The 21,944-nt window shown below is 52.2% G+C and overlaps 1 protein-coding gene across 2 annotated transcripts; it reads right to left on the reverse strand.

Moving 5' to 3' along the window:
• Positions 1–2,703: 2,703 nt before the first annotated feature.
• On the reverse strand, positions 2,704–21,897 carry TRAIP (TRAF interacting protein). Of its 2 annotated transcripts, XM_061458241.1 has the most exons (16): positions 21,622–21,674; positions 20,589–20,646; positions 19,400–19,539; positions 19,230–19,313; positions 15,218–15,257; positions 12,500–12,627; positions 9,695–9,789; positions 9,081–9,194; positions 8,061–8,148; positions 6,431–6,520; positions 6,116–6,204; positions 5,227–5,382; positions 4,978–5,026; positions 4,349–4,474; positions 3,763–3,813; positions 2,704–2,970 (listed from the first exon to the last, which is right to left on the reverse strand). In XM_061458241.1, exons 3-16 carry the CDS (start codon positions 19,400–19,402, stop codon positions 2,842–2,844), a joined length of 1,242 nt encoding a protein of 413 aa, XP_061314225.1. In that variant the 5' UTR covers positions 19,403–19,539; positions 20,589–20,646; positions 21,622–21,674; the 3' UTR covers positions 2,704–2,841. The 2 variants fall into 2 exon arrangements, with proteins under 2 accessions (XP_061314225.1, XP_061314224.1); XM_061458240.1 differs by lacking the exon at positions 19,400–19,539 and having other exon boundaries at positions 21,622–21,897.
• Positions 21,898–21,944: the final 47 nt, after the last annotated feature.

Genomic DNA, 21,944 nt, shown 5'->3' on the forward strand with positions numbered 1-21,944 from the left:
GACAGCCAACGAGCGTGCAGCCTCCCGTGAGGTCACACCCCGGCAGCCAATGAATGCTTGCTCCCGCATGAGGTTACACTCTGATAGCCAATGAGCACCCACTCACGCATGAGGTCACGGACCGCTGCAGGACGTCACACGCTGCCAACCAATGAGCCATCCCCTCCCCTGTGAAGTCATGTGCTGCCCTCGGTTGTCACGTCCTGTCAGCCAGTGAGAACTCCCCTCCCTTGAGAGGTCACACTGCCACCCATGAGGTCATGGCTGCCCCAGAACATCACACCCCGCCAGCCAATGAGTGCCCTGCTCCCTGTAAGGTCACAGGCAGCGCTGAGCCGTCATACTCTATTGGCCAATAGGCACCCTGCCACCTCATGAGGTCATGGGCTGTCATAGGAGGTCACTCCCAGCCAGGCAATGAGCACACAGCTTTTTGTGAGGTCACACAGTGCCCAGTGGGTGAGCACACTGGCTTGGATGTGAGGTCATAGAGCCCGCAGCCAACCAGCACCCCTAATGGTCATCATTGTTCTTCTATGATGTCACAGGGCCCAACCAATAGGCTTGCATGCTCCCCCTAAGGCCCAGGCTCAGCCACTGAGCACCCAGCTTCTGCAGGGAGGTCACAGCCAGGAGCCAACCAGCACACCCATGCCCATGACATCACACAGCACTCAGCCAATAGACGTGCCTCCTCCACATGAAGTCAGAGGCTGCCTAATGTGCTCAGAGAGCGCAGAGGCCACACGGAGGGGCTCAGCAGGCACAGGTACTTGTCCCTTGCTGTGACCCTGCAGCCTCCCACTCCCAGGATCAGGCTGGGGGCAGAGGAAGGACCCCCAGGACTCGTGGCCACAGCAAGGGAGAGAGCAGCTGCCCCCTCCAGCTCCATGGGCTTCAGTGCAGCCACAGGAGATAGGACCTCTGCCCCTTCCAAGCCCAGGAGACAAGGACCCCAGAGGTCACTGCTGTCCTGTGTAGGCAGTGAACTGTGTAATATAGAGGGAAACAGCCAAAATCATCCCCAAGAAAGAGTAAAGAGGCTCCATGTCTGGGCAGGAGGAAGGGATAAGGCAGTAAAACAGAGCAGAAACACAGCAGGAAAAACTTCCAAAAATAGGAAGGACATGGAAAGTGGGAGCATGGAGGATGAAAGGAGATCAGGACTGACACTAGGTCCAGAACAGGAAAAAAAAAATTATGATTACATATATAAAAAACAAACAAACAAAAAAAGGCTGGTTTGGGGTATTTGGGGTGTTTGCTTGGGTATTTTTTTTTTTTTTTTAAAAAAACAAGGAGATTCAAAACATCCACCTTCAACTAGACAGTGCTTGGCCCCTATCACCCTCTTTAAGTCCCCCAAGCTTGTTTTCCAGCCCTCTGAATCCTCTCCTTGTGCTCCTCTAGGGTCTTCCCCACCCCTGTTTTTCAGCATGCCAAACAGGCTGTTTGTTTTTCAGCAGCCAGCCCCACTGATGCAGGGAAGACAGAGCAGATGGGCTGTGGGTAGTTGCTGTATTCACTGCCCTGGAGCCTGGCATCACTTTTATCACAGCTTCACCCCACCACAGCCCTTCCGTCAAGAAGGGGCCTGTGCCCCAAGAGCTGGCAGCAAAGGTTTCACAGCACATCCATCACCCCACACTCAAATCTTCACCTTGAGCTGCAGTAGGGAAGAAGATGCTCAGAAGGCAGTTGTGTTAACAAGTGCACATAGTGTTATATTTTATTCCCTAAAGGCATAGGTTTAGGCAGTCACATACTGCAGGTTCCAGCCTGAAGCAGCTAAAAACAGGAAACACGATGGATTTGTACAGCATGAGGTGCCTCACCAAGTCCGTTCCTTGCAGTGAACAGCCCTGCTTCAGCCACGGGATGAGAGGGAGAAGCTCCAGTCCCACATCGCCAAGCTGAGGAACCCCAGACAGGTTCAGCCCTATCAGTATCCCCCCTGTCAAGGGAGGTTGTTCACCTTCAGCACTTCTTCAGGCTGTTCCAATCCCGCAAAGCAGTCAGAAAAGAACAAGAACACCCCTACAGTCTCATTAAAACAATAGAAATTCATACACTAGCTTGACATTGCAAGAACAGAGGTCACATCAGCACACCCATCTCTCCATTCCCAAGCAGGGCAGGGGGTCACCCCAGCACCCCCTCCCCAGGTCAGCAATTTCAGTGCCAAGTTTGAACTTGGACTCCATAGCCCAAACCAGAACATGCCTCAGGGTGGTCTGTGGGGACCCCAACCATCCCAGGCCCACTGCAGAAGGAAGTTTAGTTTGATGATAACTACACAGCCACCCTGCAGGCCAACACTGTTCTGCCCCCTGCACACTTCTTCCTCCTGGAAACCCTACTGGAACCATTTACTCCAGGCATAGAGCAGGTCCAGGTCCTGGCTCTTACTCCAGACTGACATCCCAGATATCCTTCCCACACTTCCAGCTTGCAGCTGCATCCAAGAAGTGCAGTTGACCTGGTGTCAGAGCCCAACAGCAGCAGCAACTGCAGAGCTCTGAGCAGGCAGAAGATGAGAAAACCCTGTTTATTCTGCATGAAAATAGGAGGAAGAAGAGTAAAATGAAGGAGGTAAATCAGTCCAAGCACTATCCAGAGGCTTGATCTCCTGTTGGCTTGCTGCAAGGCCAGCTGCTTGCTGCAAGGCCAGCTGCTTGCTGCAAGGCCAGCTGCTTGCTGCAGGGCAACTTGCCTCACCCACCACATAGCATAGGTGCTTTGCAAATCATAGCCACTCACAGAACAGCGGTTGCCCATTGCTTTGTGTGCCAGGCTCTGGGCAAGCATGGTCTGTGCTATGGCCACCCTGCCCAGCTGCTCTCACTGCAGAAAACTGTCCAGTCTGGCTTGGCTGCTGCTGGAGGAAGATGTGGAGGGAGCTGCAGACACCTGCCTGGAGACCTTTTTCTTGCTCCTCACTGCTAATGGACGGATTTCTGCCAGGTTTGTCTAGAGGTAGAACTGTCAAGGAAAGTACGAACCAATGCCTTGGAGACAAAAGTGATCCAATACCAGCTGCAGATGGGCCTCAACCACAGACCTGGGACCCAGCTGTTCCCTGGGCACAGCTCAGAAAGACTCCCTGCAGGACAGGTTGGTCTTTGCCCCTACTCACAGCAGCAGAGCTCAGGCATGCTCCTGTCCCATGGGCCAAAGAACACTTCCCACTTTTGTGCTACCCACCTTGGCACATAAAAGAGTTATTTAAGGATATCTGCCAGAGTTTCAAGACCTACCCTGCATGTCAGAGCCAGGACACTGTGCAGGGAAAGGCACAGAAACTACAGCTTACACCTTCCCACGGAAAAGCTACTTCCCCAGGGAAAAGCAGCTTCCCCATCACAGGGTGAGCTCAGCCCAGCCTCTGCTCACCTGCTGCAGGGCTGCCCACCAGGACATGCACAGCAGGGCAGCAGCATCCCACAGGAACAGACAGGCTGGAGAGCAGGCAGCCAGGAAGAGGCTGTGCCCAGGGATTCCAAAGGCAGAGGCAGTCCCTGCAAGTGGCACCGATTTCTGGCTGATCCACACCTCTGCCTGAGCCACCTCTGATATTGCTCTCAGCAAGTTCAGGTCCTTGATGCCTTTGCTGAACTCAGACTTGGTCAGAGTCAGATGGAGAGAAACCTAATGGTTCCTTGAGGGTCCTAGCCCATTTTTTTGTTGGTTGGTGGAGAGGACTCCAAGATGAGCACGAACATCCTACAGCATTATTACCTTGCGAGCTGCAAGAAAGGATACAGGCTGTATGAACTTTGTTCTGCCTCCCATGCCATCATAACCCATCCGCACCTAGAAGAGAGAAAGAAAGGAGTCTGGAACAGCAGCACAGAGCCTTGGCTACTTCTCACACTGGTTATGGGAAAGAGGGAGCCTTGTGGGCTGCAGCTTCTGTGGTGGAGTTAACAAGCACCTGGAAGCACTCAGTACTGATGCTAAGCCCTCACCTTTACAAAAAGGCAGACCCAAGGATATTAGTAAAGTTTGGATATCTTGGGCACTTTCTGCAGCAAGCTGAGGCTCCAAAGCAACAGCTTAGGATTTTGTCACTGGGACTCAGTAATACAAGGAAAACACCCAAAGCTCCAAGGAGGTGGAGGAATGGGATGCAAAGCGCCATTTAGTCTGCTGCCAGAAAGGGAATGAGCATCTGTCATCCCTGGAGCTCTGCAGGACTGGGAAGTAGCCAGGTCACGCTCCAAGATTTATTTTCCACACACTGTGGCAAAGTAAAAGCCTCCTTCGTTTCCCCCTGCAGGGTCACCTGAGGACAGAGGAGTGCAGTGCCAGCCCTTGACATGCTCACCAACTGGACAGTCATACTTACAGTGCCCACGTTCCTGTGCGGACCCAGCAAGCTACCCGAAGATGGCTTCTTGGAGAGAACAGAGTTCCTGATGAATGCTGGCAACAGTCCTTTAAGGGTATCATCCTCCGGATCATCTGCCCAGTTCTGTCCCACAAAACAATGAGAAAAGCCCTTTAACCAGCATGATCTGCTGAATTTAGTCCATAAACAGGGAGCACTAACAATGCAGACAGCTACTCTGGGTAACCGTTACTGCTTAGGCCAAAGAACAGTAGTTTCAAACCTCCCACTGGGGCTTATGTGGAACAGTGCCTGGGACATGGCACCCAGCAACCCTGGAAGAACAGCCCCCTTCACTGACCCTACAGCCCCAGGCTGTATCATGCCAAGCACATCTGAGGCAAGATAAGCAGCAAGAAGCATGTGGGTCCCCATCCTCCCTCTCCTGCCCAATTCCAGGAGGCCTGAGGCAGCATTTCTAAGAGACTAGCAAGCACAGCCCTTTGAAGCATGTACAGTGGTTCTACACATGGGCCGATCTGTGGTGACAGCATCTCCTACACGGAGAAAAATGGGTCCTTTATCCCACCCTTATTAACAGCGGAATCAAAGAGATGATACAGAAAAATCAAGAGTAGCCCTTTTACCTCCACCGTTTCCTTCAGCACCTTCTTCGCCAGATTTACCACAGGAGGCCTGCAAGAAGCCCAAGGAGCAAATCAGCAGAGATTCATTGTTTAAGTGGAGCTGGCAAGGACAGACAAGGCCAAGCAGATGACGACAAAACTTGCAGCACGACATCAGGCAGCTGGAGAGCTATCTGATCTCACACAGCAGCTTCCACAGAAGTGAGACTTTGATCTCCTTTGGAAGCAGAAAGAGGAGGGGAAACTCACGGCTTTTTATCCAGCTTCTGCCTTTTTGCAGGGCTGCAGAGAGAACTGCAGGGCTGATGTTCAGGGGTGTCGACATCAAAAGAAGCATCTAGATTGATCTCCTCGCTGTGGGCTGGGCGGTGGAGCTTTGGGTGCTGCAGTTCCACGGGAGCAGGGCTGCAAGGCCATGCAAAGCATCAGCCAGAGGCCACCACCTGCCACCGGCAGACGAGAGGAGACAGAGCTGCACGACTGAGCTGAGGCAGCAGTGGGACCAGGATCACAGCCCCCTCTGCTTACCAGCCACAGAAAGGACACTCCAAATCCCTGAGCTTATAGTCAGTGTCCCAAACTACTGTTCACCCTCAATGGCCTGTGCTGTAACAGCAGCACCCCCAGAGCCCAGGGTGTACCCTGGCACACTGCTGCTTTGTGTATGCAACACAGCCTGCTGTCCTGGGGCAACAGCACAGGCTCTATGCACGAAAGGACTTGGTAAATATGCAAGAGATGCCTTTTTCCAGACTAGATTCCTCTGCCTGGCCAAGATCTTCAGCCCCCATACACCAGCACACGCTCACTGAAAGGCCAGCTCTGAGGCACCCACAAGAACAGCTTTAGGGATATTTCTTTGTTGGGACATAGTGATAAAGAGTTTGTCAAAACCCAGCCCATTCTAACCCAAGCCCTCTGAAACACACATCTTTTCCCAGGTAAACCAAACACCACCTTGTCAGAAACAAGGAAAAAAAAGCCCACAAACTAGGATACAAGGAGCAAAACGCCTGTGCTGCTGTGATGCCTGCCAGACTAGCACAGCTCTGCTCCCACAGCTAGTTAAACTGTCAGCTCTTACTTTGGACCCGACATCTCAATCCATTGCCTGTATCTAGGGGTGCACTTCACTAACCTTTCAAAGACTAGTCGACTGAGCGTCTCTCTAGTTGGGGATGGCACCTTCAGAGTATCCTGCAGGATGTCTATCTTCTTCTTCAAGCTCTGGAGGGAAAAAGGAAAGCAAGAGTGAGAAAAGGAATGATTTAGTAGCAGATACTTTGCCCCTTCCCATAAATCAGCATCAGGTAGAACCCAGAGGTGGGCAAGTAAGAAAGGCAAGATGTGCTGGGTAACAGTCACCAAGCAAAAGCCAGCATAACTCCTGGCTTTGCAGCTGTAGGCCATGGCCAGCTGCCAGTGACTGCAGACCAAGGAATAACATGCTCACCAAGATCTCCTTGTCCGCATTCTTCAGATCCTTCTGGGTGCTTTTTAACTCCTCCTGTGTCTTCTCCAACTCCAAAACTGTTTTCTGCAGCTGCAGAATAACCCCCCCCCATACAGCAGAGCACTGGTTACACTCGGATAAGGGAGATCACAGGTCCCTGCAGGTGCAGCATGCTTTGCAGCACATCCTACTATTCCCTGTTGAAGGGCTCAGCTTTCCTGTGCCAGTCTGACCAATCTCTCCTGTATCAGAGCAACCGAATGCCTAAGCATTTCCTCATGCTGCCTGCAGAGGGATCTCCAGGGCTGCTCGCTCAACACAACCCTTCCTATAACATTTCCCGAGCATTTATGCCTGATGGTGACAGCTTTTCCCTGCTCTAACACTTGGTGGCTGCATTCCGAGTTCCTGCAGGACTGTGGACACACCAAAGCACAGGAATTACAAACCACAGGCTGGAGAACGGTTGTGCATCAGCAATACTGGCACATGGACAAGCTTGATTCAACAGGGAAACATGCCAGGAGCAAGGATTGGGAAGTGGACTGCCACCACATCAGAGACTTTGTGGGTTCAGGAGCCTGGGCCAGCCCACAAGTGCGGGTACAGTCAGCTCTCTGTCAGCCAAGCCAAGCCCTGAGTGCACTGACTCGCATCCTCCTGACCCAAGCTGGTGACTGCAGCTTGGCACTAGCTCCACCAGAAGCAGCTTGATTCCAGCAGCAGCACCTCATGTAGGAGGTTACCTCACTTGGGGAGCAGCACAGTAATCTGAGAACTTCCTTCTCCATATTTCAGGGGACAACAGCTATGGCTGAGTAACAAAAAACAGACCAAATCCACCCACAGTCTCTCACTTTGTGGGCTTGCACATGGGGATGCCCCAGGGAACATAGAGCAAAGCTACACACACACGCTTTTCATAGGGACTCGCTACCAAAACTGACAAAAGCAATACCCAACATGAGCTAACAGAGCCCAGCCAGGCCTGGAGCAGGGGAAGCACAGCAACAGGGGCACATCAGGAGCTCCAAGCTCTGGACGAGGCCAGTGCCAGCCCAGGCAGGCTCTGTGCAGAGCCACCTCCATGCCCTCACTTCGGGAACTTCACCTGCCTGGGCACAGCATCACACAGAAGCCCTGGCCTGGTTCAGTTGGCTGAAGGCACAAGGCCGAGTGTTACTGCGGCTGTGCCGAGCCAGTACTAAATCCTGCTCAACTGGTGCTGCTTTCAAATCCCTTCCCATCTTTCTTGTGGGCCCAGTTTTGCAGCAGGAGGGCTGGCAGCGGAGTGCTCGGCAGCATGGCAGGATGAAGTGCTGCTTCCAGAACCCAGTGGGAGCAGCGGAGCACCTGCAGGCTGCTGCCTTCCAGCCCAGGCTCCCTGCCAAACTCTGGCTGGCTCTGCACACACTGCCCCACCAGTCTTCCTGAGACTGACAAGTGAGCAGCCCAGGAGCTGCTCACTCACCACAGCATCACAGCCTGCTCCAGAAACCCCAGCCTCACACCTCCACACCACCAGTACCACTCAAATAGTGCTCAGTGTGGGAGGGGGTCACTGCAGAGGGCTTGGGTCACAGCTACTGACAGCCCCATGTCACCCTTGGGACTCACACTTTCCCTTTACCTTGCTATTGACAGCAAATAGCTCCTTCTTCAGTTTCTCTGTCATCTCACTAGACATCTTCCGAGCCTCCTTCAAGTTTTCATATTCCCTTCAAAGATACCAGAAGAGGCATTTCATTGGTGAGAGGACTGAGCTAGAGCTTCTCAGAGACAAGCCTAGACCCTCTGCAACTGCAGAGCCACCAGAAAAAACCCAGGGGACACAAAGGCCTTTAGGGAACAGACTCAAGTATCCCAAGACTGCCCAACAATGAGTCAACCATTCCAATACACCATGGGGAAGACAAAAGCTGCATGGAATACCATGCCCGAGAAGAGGGCCTGAACAGATTTCACCAGCAAAATGGAAGCCAATTGCAGAGACATTTCTGTTGCCACTGGAAAAGACAGACAGACAACAGAGCAGCCTCCATGCTGGCAGCAAAGAAGGGGCTTTGCTTTAAGTGACTTTTCAGAGACATCACACTCTTGGCCATGCCCATCCATTCCCAATTACACCACAGGGACACTTGCCTCATTACAGTTTTGTATCAAAGCTGCAATTATTCAGCTGCCATCAAAACGGACCCAAAAAAAAAGCTGTGGTTTTGCCCAGCAGGACCAGATGGATTTCCAGGTAGGGGAGGGCAGCACTGCAGATCCTCCTTACTGGAGAGCAATCGAGGCACAGCTGCACAGTGCAGTGCAGCAGAGGGTACAAGCCGGCAACCCTCATCCACTCATTTCCCCCCCAGGCAGGAGAGGGAAATGGAAGGAATAATAATAATCACCTTATAGGTGCACTGACAACTCTGGAGACAGTTCCCATGGTGACACACATGTCACTACAGTGACAACGGGAACAGTTCAGTGTGACAGGCTCCAATCTAGGTCCCCAGGATCTGTCAGTCAAAACCCAGTGGAGGCCCAAGCAGGCAGCAAGAGCCCTACATTGCCCATGTAACTGCTAGTACTTGGCAGAGGGTTCTCCCATGGCACACCCAGGACAGCACGAGCCAAGTGCCAAGCTCACAGCACCTACTTTTTCAGCGAGACACAGTAGATCGCAAGCTGCTCCACCGCTGCCTGCCCGACTCCCATCTCTCTGATCATCTCCTCCACTTCAGGGCGCTGGCTCTGAAGCAACAGCTCGATGCTGCACAAAAGAAATGGTCCCCTCAGCTCATGAGTCACAAACAGCTGGGAGAGAAACTGAAGCCCTGAGTCCCCCCCAAGGGGCTGGTGCAGCCTAAGCTCCTGCTGCAGGCACTCTGGATGTTGTGGGGGAAGAGACACAACTGCCCAACCACAGGCAGGGCTTTTTGCTAGGGACAAAGAGCCCTACGTGGACTAGAGAAGGGGCAGCTGCACACACACACATAATGCACATGGAGCCAATGTCCCAGCTCTGGGGCCCTATAGCCCTGAAGCTGACTGCATTCCTGGGCTGGGATTCTGTCCCTCCTGAAACTGTCTGGAAACACAGCAGGGGCAAAAGCACAGACAGACCTGCTACAATGCACCAGTTTCCAACCTCATGGGGTGAGACGAGCCAGCATGTGGAGGCTGCAGCAGGCACAGCAGGACCCTCCCCTCCCTCCCGGAGAAGGGGAGAGGCATGCAGCCCACCAGCAAGGCCCAGAGCTGGGATCTCACCGCTCCATGGTCTTCAGCTTGTTTCGCAGGCGGCGGGCCTCCTCCTTTGAACTTCTGTTATCCTCCTGCTGCTGCTCCAGGAATTTCATCTGCTTCTGCAGAGAAGCAAGCACACACAGACCGTCAGGAAGGCTCCAGGGATTGTCAGAGAAACATCCTGGCTTATGCGCACTGCGGGCAGCTGGGAGCACACATTGGCTCTTAATGCTATCACCACCTCAGCAGCTCAGGATTATGAAGAGTTTAGCTCCCTCCTTGCTGCACCCCCAGCTCTGCTCCTTGCAAGTGCTGCAGGGTTTCAGTGCTCAGCACAAGGTGAATCTGGTGCCAAAACCACACCATAGCCTCTGTTCAGCTGGAAGTATCTGTGGGGCTGTGCAGTCCCCTGTACGCAGTGACAGTTTGTCAAAAGCAAACCCACAGCAAGCAAACCTTGCTATTGCTTTCTCCTCCGTGCACAGCTGATCCTTTTATTTTCCTTCCCAATTCTCCTTCTATTAGCTGCTCAGAGCATAAATAGGAATTGCTGAGTGCGTCTCTTCCAGGAGACTTCATCCAAACCGGACGCCCACCCAGGGAACTTCTCTCACCTGCCTGGAGAGGCTGTAAGCCCACTGCAGGCATCACCTCACCAGGCTCTCCAGTAGCAGGCAGCAGTAACAGAGAACCTCGGCTGAGCCGGAAAAGCACCGATCTGCAGTGTGGACAGGGGAAGCTGGCCAGAATTAGCATCGTTTAAATGCATCCATGTTGTCTAGGTTGGTGTGTGCCTGGGCACCTTGCACAGCGCCTGCAAAGGGCTCAGGCTTGGTTTCAGCACAGTGCCTGGCAGAAGACCATCACTCGTAAAGCTCTCTTCCACACAGAAGTTAAAGGATTTTATCTGCTCTCTACCACAGGAGCCAAACAGCTGTGAAACTGCTGGGACTTTGCAGAGGGACAGCGCTGCAGGCTCCCATGTTACTCTTGCTAAGGCAGAGCCCAACTTCGGCTCTCCTTAACCAGAGCTCTCTACATTTCAGGTCCCCGAAGCAGTGTTTTGTGCCAGGTTGGAGCAGTCCCCAGCCCCAGACATGCCTGAAAGGGCAGCAAACTCTGACACAAAGGTTCAGCAGCATCAGACAGTGCTAGCAGAAGACAGGAATGGTTTGCAGCCTGTGGGCTTGACCTGCACCATGGCTAATTAAATCTATATTTTCACTGCAGAAGTTTAGTGCTTTAATCTTTAATGATGCAGTATAAGACAGTGCTTGGCATTCAGCTAGAATGCCCTGTACACCACAGAAAGAGACACCTCCAGGCCCCTAATCCTTCCATCCTGCCCAGCTTCTCTTAAAGGACTTAAGCACACACAGAGGGTTCTGCAGCAGGCAAGATAACCACAGAGCATCCTCTGAGGTGCCAAGGCAGGAAAGGCAAGCACAGAGTTGTTGACTTGAGCAGTAAACACTAGCTTCCACTGTCACAGTTGTTTCTGCAGGACTAGGGAGCAACAGGAGTATCCTGTCACTGGTATACCAGATCCTGATATACCCAGGATCCCATGAGCATCACTGGCATGGCCCTTTACAGGGGCTGCCTTTACACCCAAGCAGACTCAATATAATCCCATGGTCAGGCAAAAAACCAACCAAAAAAAGCTGTGCTGGCTCACAGCAAGACCTGCCTGGCATCAATTCCTACCTGTATCTGTCCTCCTGCCCTGTGACAGCCCCACACTGGTGGTGTCAGGCAGACCTCCAGGGCTGGCTCCTCCCACAGGAGCCCAGCTGCAGGTGACATGAGCAAGACAACCCAGCAACAACATCTATGAGGTCTCCCTGGACCACTTGGCCTTGCAGGTGAAGGAACGTGATGCAGTTCAGGCTATTGGGCAAAGGTCCAAGCAGCAGAGATCTTAGGAAGTGCAGCCAACCCCTCTCATGCCTTTCAGTCTACAGCTCACAACCCCACATGCCTGAACCCCATCTTCCTGTGACCGTCATGTCCTCTTCACACAGCAGTGCCCATCCCAGCCAGGCAAAGCTGTTGTGCTCACTACAAGGCACCTCAACAAAGCAGCTCCTGCTCTTCCACTTGCTGTTTACGCACAGTACATGACTACACACTGAGTCACTGCACGCTGAAACACAACAGGAATATTTGATCCCTGGACTTCACACATTACTAGCCTAACTAAACAGAAGCCCTGGCAACAGAATACAGACAGGAGAGTTAGCTGGATCAAATCCCACTCAGCTGAAGCTTGCAACTCCCCCTCCGTATATTTCAGTTTGACTTCTCCTCCAATCAAACCAACAAACTAATTTTCCTTGAATCCCGCCTGGCCTAAACCCATTTCAGGAGAACATTCGACCGCAGGGAGCCAGCGTTTCAGCAGTGGGGCACTGGGGCCAGTTCCCACTCTGCCTTCTTACTGCTACCTTTATGATCAGCACTGCCACCTCATTAGCAAGGCTCAGTCAGCAACCCCCAGGCTGGACTTCTTCCCCCCCCCCCCCCCCCCCCCCAACCAGGGCCACCACAGGCTTGGCTTTCACACCTCTGAATCACCCCCAGGTGGAGCACACACAGGACCTCAAGACCAGCAACACCACTCACTTCGGATTAATAAAGCCAAAATGAAAACCCAGCTCCGTTGCCCTCTGGCCATTCAGAGATCAAGAGACAGGCATCTCAAGGCACCAGATTCAAAATCCCACCAGGACAATCCCTTTATTAGCAGGGCCTGCAGAGCTCTTCAACAAAATGAACACTGACCATGCACTTGTTAGAGCTGAAGTCCTGCCGGGAAAGGAAAGGTACCTTGAGAGAGGAGCACAACATCTCTGTCTCTCCGAGCACCTTCTGGAGCGACTCTATAGTGGCATTGCGCACATCCAGAGTGTCCCTCAGCCCATCCACAACTGCCTGGCATTCCCGCTTTTCTTTCTCTGGAAAAGAAAAAAGAAAAAGGTCATGGCCTGGAAACCCAGACCTCAGCTGCCCCACAGCAGCAGGAGCATGACAAAGACACTGCTTGCGGTCTCAGGCTCCAGGCTGCTAGGAGGTGGCTGTTCCTGTAGAGACACATTTCCCCAAGTGCTGTCTCCACCAGGGTCTATACTGAGCACTTGCTTCTCCCACTGCCAGCAGGCTTCAAGATTTTCTTTACTAAAGATAAAAAATTCCCTTTAATAGCTTTCCAGTGCCAGCCTTGCTAGCATTACGCTGCTGCATCTTAACTCTTGCATGCTCTCAAAGCCAGGCTTGCACAAGGAAAGCCTTTCTCTCTAGTTGCACTGAGCTGTCACAGAGGTGGAGAGTACAGCCCCGAGCCCATCCTCTCCACGTGTAGTCTTCTGTATCAGGAAGCCCTTTCTTGGGCTGTCAGGCAGCTGTGCGCAGTGATCCACCACGCTGCTGCACCTATGTCAAAGGGGAAGAGGCAGTAAAGCAGAGCTCTGCTGGGCACTGGGGACTTCACAGGACATGCCACAGCTCAAGTAGACTCCCCAGAGCGACCACCTTTTGCAAGGCACAACCTTTGAGTCCTGCTGTCCCTCCCCATGCACACAATCCAGGAACAAAGCACATGCCTCTGACCACAGGAGAGAAGGTGGTGTAAAACACCACCAGAATTCAATTTGATTTGTTAAGGCAAGGAAAGAACATCACAAAAAGCAACAACCACCATCAGAAGCTGACAGACCTAAGCAGGGAGCAGCTAGCATCGATGGAAAGCTTGCAGCAGTTGGGCAGTGAGGGAAGGCAGTGAGGGAACCTCTCTAACCCTGCTGAGAGCAGATTAAAGTCTTCAGCTCAGTATCTCTTGCCTTTGCCCAAACTGCCCATGGCTGCAGCCTGGCAGTAGTGGGAAGCCAATCAGTCCCTTTCCAAAAGGGCTTCTTCTCCTTGCAATTAATCCAGTCTCAGATTGTGCCACCACATCCCATGGAAGCATGACCTGCAGAGCAAGCTTCATTGCTCGATGCAACAGTAAAAGAGACACATGGCACTGGGGAAGAAGAGAGGAGCCTATCCCAGCAGAAGCACAGAGCTGCCATGGGAAACATTTGTTCCTTAGCAAAACCTTTTCTCTCCATTGATGTGAATAACCCTTCCTCACCAGAGGCAGCACAGCCTGGAGGCACCCCCCTTCATTTGCAGGGACTCCACATCCACCAAAAGAGCTTGGGCTTCCCCCTCCTCCGTTCCCAGCTGCCCAGAGGCAGATGGCAGGAATCGAACCTCCCCATGCTGCAGGAATTAGTTTCCAGCTCATTCAGAGTGCCTCCCACAGCGCCTGCTGGGTCTGCTCAGAGCTCAGCACCTCCAGAGCCATTTGCAAGCTGATCAGTGACTGGCAATTACACAGCTCCTCTACAGCGCACAGCACAGAGCACATCTTTAAAGTGAAGAATTTATACACAAGAACCACCAGAGAGCAGAGTGCCCGCAGCAAATGAGGCAGGAGGTGGGAAGGAGCTTCTCATTTCCAATATGAAAAGAGAATGGGACTGGGAATGTCAAATCCAACCTCTACTTACCAGAAGCCGAGAAGATGAGCAGGCCTTCGAGCAGTTTTTCTTGGATAACATCCTAGCAAGAATCCCAGACACCTTCCCCAGAAGATCTGGCTCTCTACCAAGTCACTAAACTCAACTAAGCTGGCAAGAGAACAGGCCTCAGAATAGAGACTTGCAGACCATCCAATTCTGCTCTTGGGCTAAGGACCGAATCCTCAATCTACTGGCTATTCATGTCTGTCTCGTGCATGCAGGGAAGGCAGAGGAAAGACGACTCTTGTGGCGTGGGTGAGCCCCCAGCATTCTTTAAAGAGCTTTTTTTTCCCCCCCCTTCTGCTACTGTGTCTTTGGATTTCTGTCACTCAGAGTGACATTTTCCTTTTGCTGCTCATGACTCATGTTCTGATGACAAGCTGCCTACAGACGATGCTTAAAACCCATCGACAAGTCTCCAGGGCTTTTGCTTTTCCTGCCTCCCTCAAACATCCTCTAAAATTAAAGATGGGGAAATGGAAGCTCACACACTGAACTCCGTCTGCTCTTCACGCAACACATGTGGCACTGCAACAGCCAAACACATCCAAAGCCTTCCCACTGCTGCTTTTGGGCAGTTAGATCTGTTGGAGGGAACAAGGCTTTACCATGAGCAGCTGTGAGTTTCCCAGTGAGCAAACCAAGGGTTTTGCTTTCAGCAAGCCTGCTCCAGATATAGCTGGAGCTTGTGATTAGGAAGAGGAGCAAGAAAACTGCATATATGTCTCCACACTTGCAGAAAGCTCCCCGCTTACAGCAGAGCTAGGCCAGGCTTTGGCCTCTGGCTCTGTCAAACAAGCTTTGTCCAGCTTTAGGTGGTCTCACCACCTTTAGAAAAGGCAGCCTGCACCATACCCCCAGCTACAGAGATGGGTGGGCTCTGCTTAGGGGCTCCTCAGGCCTGGGCAAGCCACCTAGCGCAGGCAGAGCCCAGGACCTGCTGATCATGGACTGCTGACCCCCGTAGGCAGATGGAACTCACCTTTCACAGAGAGCTCAGCCTTCACCTTGTCCAGTTCATTCTGAAACACAACACAGAAAACCCAATTAGGAAAGAGAAGCTTTCACCACATCCTAAAGGAACCCAAGAGGTTTCTCAGCAGGACATCTGCACCAGCCAGGTGCTAAGAAGGGAACGGCGGTAGTGGCAAGCACCAAGTTACAAGCAAGTACTATCACAGGGTATGCAAAGAGCACCTCCAACTGGCATCCTTCAGAGGGAGAAGAGAAGATCGCAGTTTCATCTTAGCCTTGTCAACCTTGTATTTCTCACACTGTCAGTCATCTTGTTTTAGCTGAATAATTTTGGAAGGCTCTCAGGGAAACACAGGAAATCAGACAGGAGCAATTTTTATAATGTTTTACCTAAACAAGGCAATAAGGCAGGGATGTTGCCAGACTAACTGGATTGAGAGTTGCTTTGAACTGAAGTGAACTTGAATCAGGTGCTGGTGGGAGACAGGAGGGTATGTCCAAACACCTGAGAAGGTCACCCAGCACACAGCCCAAAGGCACCAGCCAGCGTTCTGACTGACCCTGAAGTCACTGCCATTCAGGAAGCAGGTACGAGCTGACAGCTTACTTGAACAGCCACAAATAGATCACCCATAAACCAATCCATACCATAGCAATATGAGAGTGCGTAATGTCTCCTGGGTGCCACAAGGCTCTGAGGAACATCAAATACTTCCAACGCCTTCATTAAGGATCAAAAAGAGGCAGCAAATGCCCCATAGCTTAAATTATAGCAACAGGAATTATGAACACTGGCAAATAGTCAAATAAAATGTAGAGAGGTTATAAAGAGAGGCTATCTATATATAATATTAAAAAAGGGGAAAAAACAAACAGAATAAGAGAGACACAAATATATACAGGAAAGAGTCAACAGAAGATGACTTAAAAAGCTGTGTTAGAGAACTGCAGAGGAAAGCACATAACAAGTCAGGCAGGAACTGCAGTGGAATAAAACCACAATAAAATGCCAACACAGTACTGAAGCAGAGCACACAAATCTGTGCAGCCCGGAACACTACATGCAAATCTGAGCTGAGAATAGCACTGCCAGTGACCACGGATCTGACGGGACCAGAGTGAAGCTCTGCTACCGACAGTAAAGGCAGGAAAGAGAATATGGGATGCAAAGCTTGGCAAGCAGGAGGGACTAAATGGAAAACCTAGCAGAGTTGACTTGGATTTGACCCTGGGGGGACAACATCTGGAGGGCTGACATGGAATTAGCTCTGCTGCAGAAGCTATTCTGGAGAAGCTTCCTCAGAGTCCTATTCAGTAACGATTAGTGAGCTCACAAGATGTGCTAATTAGCATGATAGCAAAGAAATCCCAGGCTACTGCAGGCAGCTATGTAACATTACCTCATTCATCAACTTAATCCAAAATCCCTCATCCTCATCCTCCGCCACAGCTCCTAAAGACTGCTCCCAATTTTCACTCCTCTGATAGAAGCTCTCCTCCCTCTGCCAGCCTGAGTTACAAGGCCACATTTTCCCCAAGATCAAATTAATATATCCCCATCACAGACAGCTGTCTTCCCAGGTTTCTACCCTCCCCAGCAGGTTTACAGGCAGGAATTCTCCTCTTTCCTCTTCTTCACCTGGCTGAACAAGACAAAGTCTCCTAGTCTCCTTTGGAAGAAGGGCTGTCTGCTCCCCAAATCACAAGCAACTGGAAGCATCAGGTTCCAGATGGCCTCACCACAGCGCTACACGCAAAACCTCACACTTTTCCCACTCTGGAAACAGCCACATGGAGGCTGTTCTAATCACCAAGGACCATCTTTAAAAGCAACACAGGATAAACCCAGGCTCAGCACCCAAAAACACTTGGGCATGTCGCAGCGTTCAGCCTGTGGTCTGCAGCTACTCCAGGGAACTAAGTCCCCTCCAGTGTTTCAGTTGAAGCTGATGCTGGTGATGGAAAGCAAAGCAAAGCAGCCCTGCCACCACTTCTTCAGAGCCCCAAGAGGACCACAGCTAATATTCTGCTTCCTAGCACACTGCCTTGCCCCAGCCCAACCTTTCCATGGAAGGAGGCCAAATGCTCATTTCAGAACATCTGCAGGCTGCAGAGATATAGCTCCAGTTGATTTCAGAGCGAAGTACCACTCTATGCCCAGGCTCTTGGAGGGACAGGCAGTGGTTGGCAACAAACCCTGTGTTTGGAGGCTTTTTCAGGTGAAATCACTTCTGGCTGAGGATGTCACCAATTCTCAGCCTCTAAAGAGCTGGGGGATTGCCCACCATGTGTTTGCTCTGCTGAACTGCCGCCCTGCCCAGTATCAGATACCCCACCATAGAGACAGTGATGTGGGTATCTCTACCCACACAGATACCCCATCATCACTCCAGACTAGATAGACATTAAATCCAATCCCACCCCTGATAGTCACCCATGCTCTTAAGGTGCTCCATGTCATTCAGAAACAAGGCAGCACACATGAAATGTGTAACAAACCAGCATCAGCCCAGCAGCAAGCCGAATCAGTGCATGAGGCAGTAAACGCCCATACAAGCTAACTATGCTAATCTACACCAAAAATATTTGGTTGCCTTTAGAGTGACCTCAGCACTCTCATTAGGAAAGCTGCACACTCGGGGCCAGATGCTGCTCTGACAGCCACACAGCAAACTGTGTAGGAGATGATGAGTTACCATCAAGCTTGTTGTGCAGGGGTGGCTGCACAATCCTGCCTTTGAGCACGGGAGCAGTTCTTCAGCACAGCCTGCCTGGAGGAGCCCATCTTAGATCCTGGGGTGGGGGTGAGAGGGAAAAGAAAGCTTTTTCTAGGGCAATTTTCTCCAGTCAACCCATTTCTGAGTCACTCATGTATTTACATTTGTGAGAGCAGATCGGAGTATGTACTAAAGGCAATGTTTATCTGCTCCAAGCCATTGCTTTGCTTCTAAGGAACACAGCTTCAAGTGCCCAGAGATGCATCTTCATTTCCTCAGCACACACACTTCAGCCTGCAGTTCCTCTATTAGCGATCTTGGAGAACGGCAGTGCTGCTGACATTATAGTCTGGCTGGCTCTATTTTAAAAACATACGATATACATATAGCATTGTCATGGCAACTGCTAATTATGGTAATTGCTGCACATGCTGATTCTAAACATGAGAGGGTACAAGCATCCCATTATACCAAGGTCAACCAGTTACTTTTTTGGGACAACTCCAAGACATAAGGAGCCATGTTTCATCCACGCTAAGCAAAGGAGGAGAACATGGAACAGTGGAACAGCCCCTGCGCATTCATCCCTTCTCACCCCCAGCTCTCTACACCTAAAAGTGGAGCTTAGAGAACATGAACCAGCTCCAGCCAGGATCCTCCCCAGGGACCAGCCTCAGCACTGTCACCACTGCTGGTGCAGCTTCAGGCAATCTATTTCTAATCTCTCTTGGGGAACCATGACTCTCACCACCCTGTCCCATTTCCTTACAGTCTGTGCAAACAAGCCCACCTGCACGCAAGTGAGGACAGGGCACTTCCTCTAATGAAGGGGTAAGAAGACCTCACACACAACCAAGCCACAGACACTAGCAGCAATTAACTGCATTTGGGATTTTCCTTCTGCTGCCTTTTGGAAGAGCTCTGTAGCCTCATCCCCAAGGCTTCAGCACACCAAGGGAGAAGCGGCAGGTGGATGTTTGCTTGGTGCTGCTTTGGGAGCTTTCCAGGCAAGGTGAGAACCAGAAGAAAGAGCACTGAAGTAGAGGAGGCTTCACAAGTCCTGGTCAGGGGGAGCTCTTAAACCACCGTATGGAGACTTCCTTGCAACAGGGCTGAGACTGGGTGAGCACCAAGAGGGAGAACAGAGACAGGCAGGAGACACTGATGTGCTTCAGATCTGAAACATGAGCACAGCACTGTAAGCACCAGCTCAGGAAGCAGCTGCTGGCAGAGGATGGGCAGCCCAGACCATGATCTCAGGGTGCTGAAGCATCACACAACAGATCCACATAGCCAAATTACCTGCAAGGTCTCTGCATCCGGCACTGCCTGCTCCTCCAAGGCAACATCAAAAAACAGCTTATGGATGATGTGTTTTCTGCCAACCTAAACACAGGAGACAGAAGAGGTTGATGGGCACAGATACAGAAACACAACGGATATTGAAGACAGATGGAGGGTGGAAAAGGTACCATCTTGTCACAAGGCCATGAAAGACAAGTCAGATCACGTGCTCAATGCCGTTAGTGACGATGCTCTGCTTTGGCTCATCAGAAGAGCAGCAGACCCCCCCACTCAGTTTTGTGAGCGCGACTCCAGCCAAGCTCCTGAGCTGCAGCAGAAAGATTCAGGCATTTCTGAATCAAGCGCAGTCTGTTCTCTGGCAGCTAAGGCCCAAGCAGCTGACGCTGAGCTAACATGATGCCAAATCCTAAGACAGAAGTACGTGATGCTTTCTGCAGGCAGAAGGTGCTGTAATTGAATTTGATAGCTCTCCACACCTCCCCCATGCAGTTACAGCTTTGTGTTTTAAGTATTATATACAGTCATGACACCAGCTAATTGCATGGTTACTGCTACATGAGATGTTATTTCGCGATAACTCCATGGTAACCCAGAGATGTAAGAGGCAGTGAAGAACAGAGGGAATCAACAAGTCAGGGAAGGAACAAGGGCCAAGACCTTGAGAGAAAAAAAGAAGCACGAACACAGAACAATCCCAAGCTGCAGCTGCCTGAAAACCCACATCTGAGTGTGCGTCAACATCTCCTGCAGCCGCTACACACCAAGACCTACTGGCAGCATCAAGGCTGGTGACACAAAGGACTTCAGAGAAGTTCAGGTCCCAATTAAGCCACTGGATTCCCAAGCCTTGGCTTCCCGTCTCAGAAGCACATCCTTCCTTCACATCCCTCCTTCCCTCTCCAGCTTTTGCTATGCTCAATAAAGAGCCAAGTGCTGCAAAGCACCTCAATTACAAGGACCACATGCAGCAGAAGGGGCTGCTTACCTGATGGCAAGGGGTAGGGTACTCCAGAAACACAAGTCGGATTAACCTGGCCTGATTAACCCCTTCCAGCCCTTTCCATCATTATGACAATGCTTACTCAGCCTAAATAAAAGCCATGAAAACCTAGAGACCCTTTCTGGAAAAGCTACAACAGGAACAGCAGCAGGGCACCCCCAGACCACCCCTCTGATTGGAATGGCTGCTGAAGGGAGATCGCTCTCTGACCCTTTAAGGAGAGCCTGAAGTGACAGAAAACTGTGTTTCATACCCTAAGCCTCTTCCTCACACCACCCCAGGCCTAGGCCACAGCTCCTTGAGGGCATCTGCAGAGAGTTGTGCCATAGAGAGGTGTACGCAGGGGATGGTTTTACCTGGATTCTGCACTGCGGGCAGGTCCGGCTAGGTGCTGTGTCAAACCACTGGATCAGACTGAGAAAGGAAAAGAAACACGTGGTCAATCCTTAAACCCTAGGAGCACTGCTCCCAGAGCCCCCTGGCTCACCAGAAGACAGCAGGATGCACCTCCTTTTCACAGCTAAAACCAGAAAAAGCATTTAGTCCAGAGGTGCAGCTAACAGGAACACTGTGCTGCAGCACAGGCACCCTTCCTTCACCCCCGAGACAATTCCCAGCTGAATTTAGCACGTGAGCTTATCTTTACCAGGGCAGAGCCTTCACAGCACTCAGATCTCCCTAGGAAAGAGCCTCTGAATAACCAGAGCTTTGCAGGAGCACTCAGATCGCCACAAAGAACAGCGCAGGAGCTGCCGTATCAGGATACAACAGCTGAGATCCCCAGCAGGGTCAGCTCCAAAGGGTGCTGCTGACACCAAACACACATCTGTGGAGGGAGGGAGCCTGGGCCGCTGTGCCCCGCGATGATGAACACCAACCTGCCGGGCTCCCCGGGAGAGCTGCGAGTGCATTCTGCAACCAAGGCATCACGTCACGCTCAGAAGGGTTTATTTTTGGAGCACCGCAACAACCTGGAGCTGGCAGGTTTCCTTTGGAAGCTCCTCCTCCTCCGCCGGCCGTTCGAGGAGCGCAAGCCCGAGCTGTGCCCCTGGTCAAGAGGCGGCCGGCCCCGGGAAGCAAACAGCCGCTCCCTACCCGCACACAGCGTTTATTTCTGACCGAGAAACGCTTCTTTCGACACCAGCACTTCCAGAACACCCGCAGCGGGAGCACGGCACCGGCCCCTCCGCACACACACCCTGCCCGGAGCAACCTGCCGGCTCCGCAGTGGGGAGGCCGCGGGCTGACGGCACCACCGGGTGCCGCTGCAAAGCGAAACGGCGCATCAGAGCGACGGCAACCGGAGCGAGAACGGGAGCCGGCGGTACCGGTACCGCGGCGGGACCGGAAAACACAACGCCCACATCCCCCTCGCAGGCCCGCGCTCACCAGACGTAGTGGAACGTGTGGCCGCAGGGCACGGCCGCCACGTCGCGCTCGTTGTCGAAGAAGTCGGAGCAGATGGTGCAGTGTGCGCGGATGGGCATGGCGGGGCCGGGTGGGCGGGCGGCCCCAGCGGGACACGAACCCGCGACCGCGGCAGCCGCGCGGTACCCCGCCGTTCAAATACGGCCGCGCACCCGCCGCTTCCGGCCCGGTGCGGATGTGACCTCAAGGGGAGAGAGGAGAAGCGGGGGGGGCGGAGCCTCGGTGGGGGGGCGTGTCCTGCGGGCCGCGCCGCCGGGTCTCTACGCCCGCCGCTCCCTCGGGTC

This window comes from Pezoporus flaviventris, unplaced genomic scaffold (assembly GCF_033815535.1).
Source record: "Pezoporus flaviventris isolate CSIRO_AGI_PZ_B2104156 unplaced genomic scaffold, CSIRO_AGI_Pfla_v1 ptg000026l, whole genome shotgun sequence".
Taxonomy (NCBI): domain Eukaryota; kingdom Metazoa; phylum Chordata; class Aves; order Psittaciformes; family Psittacidae; genus Pezoporus; species Pezoporus flaviventris.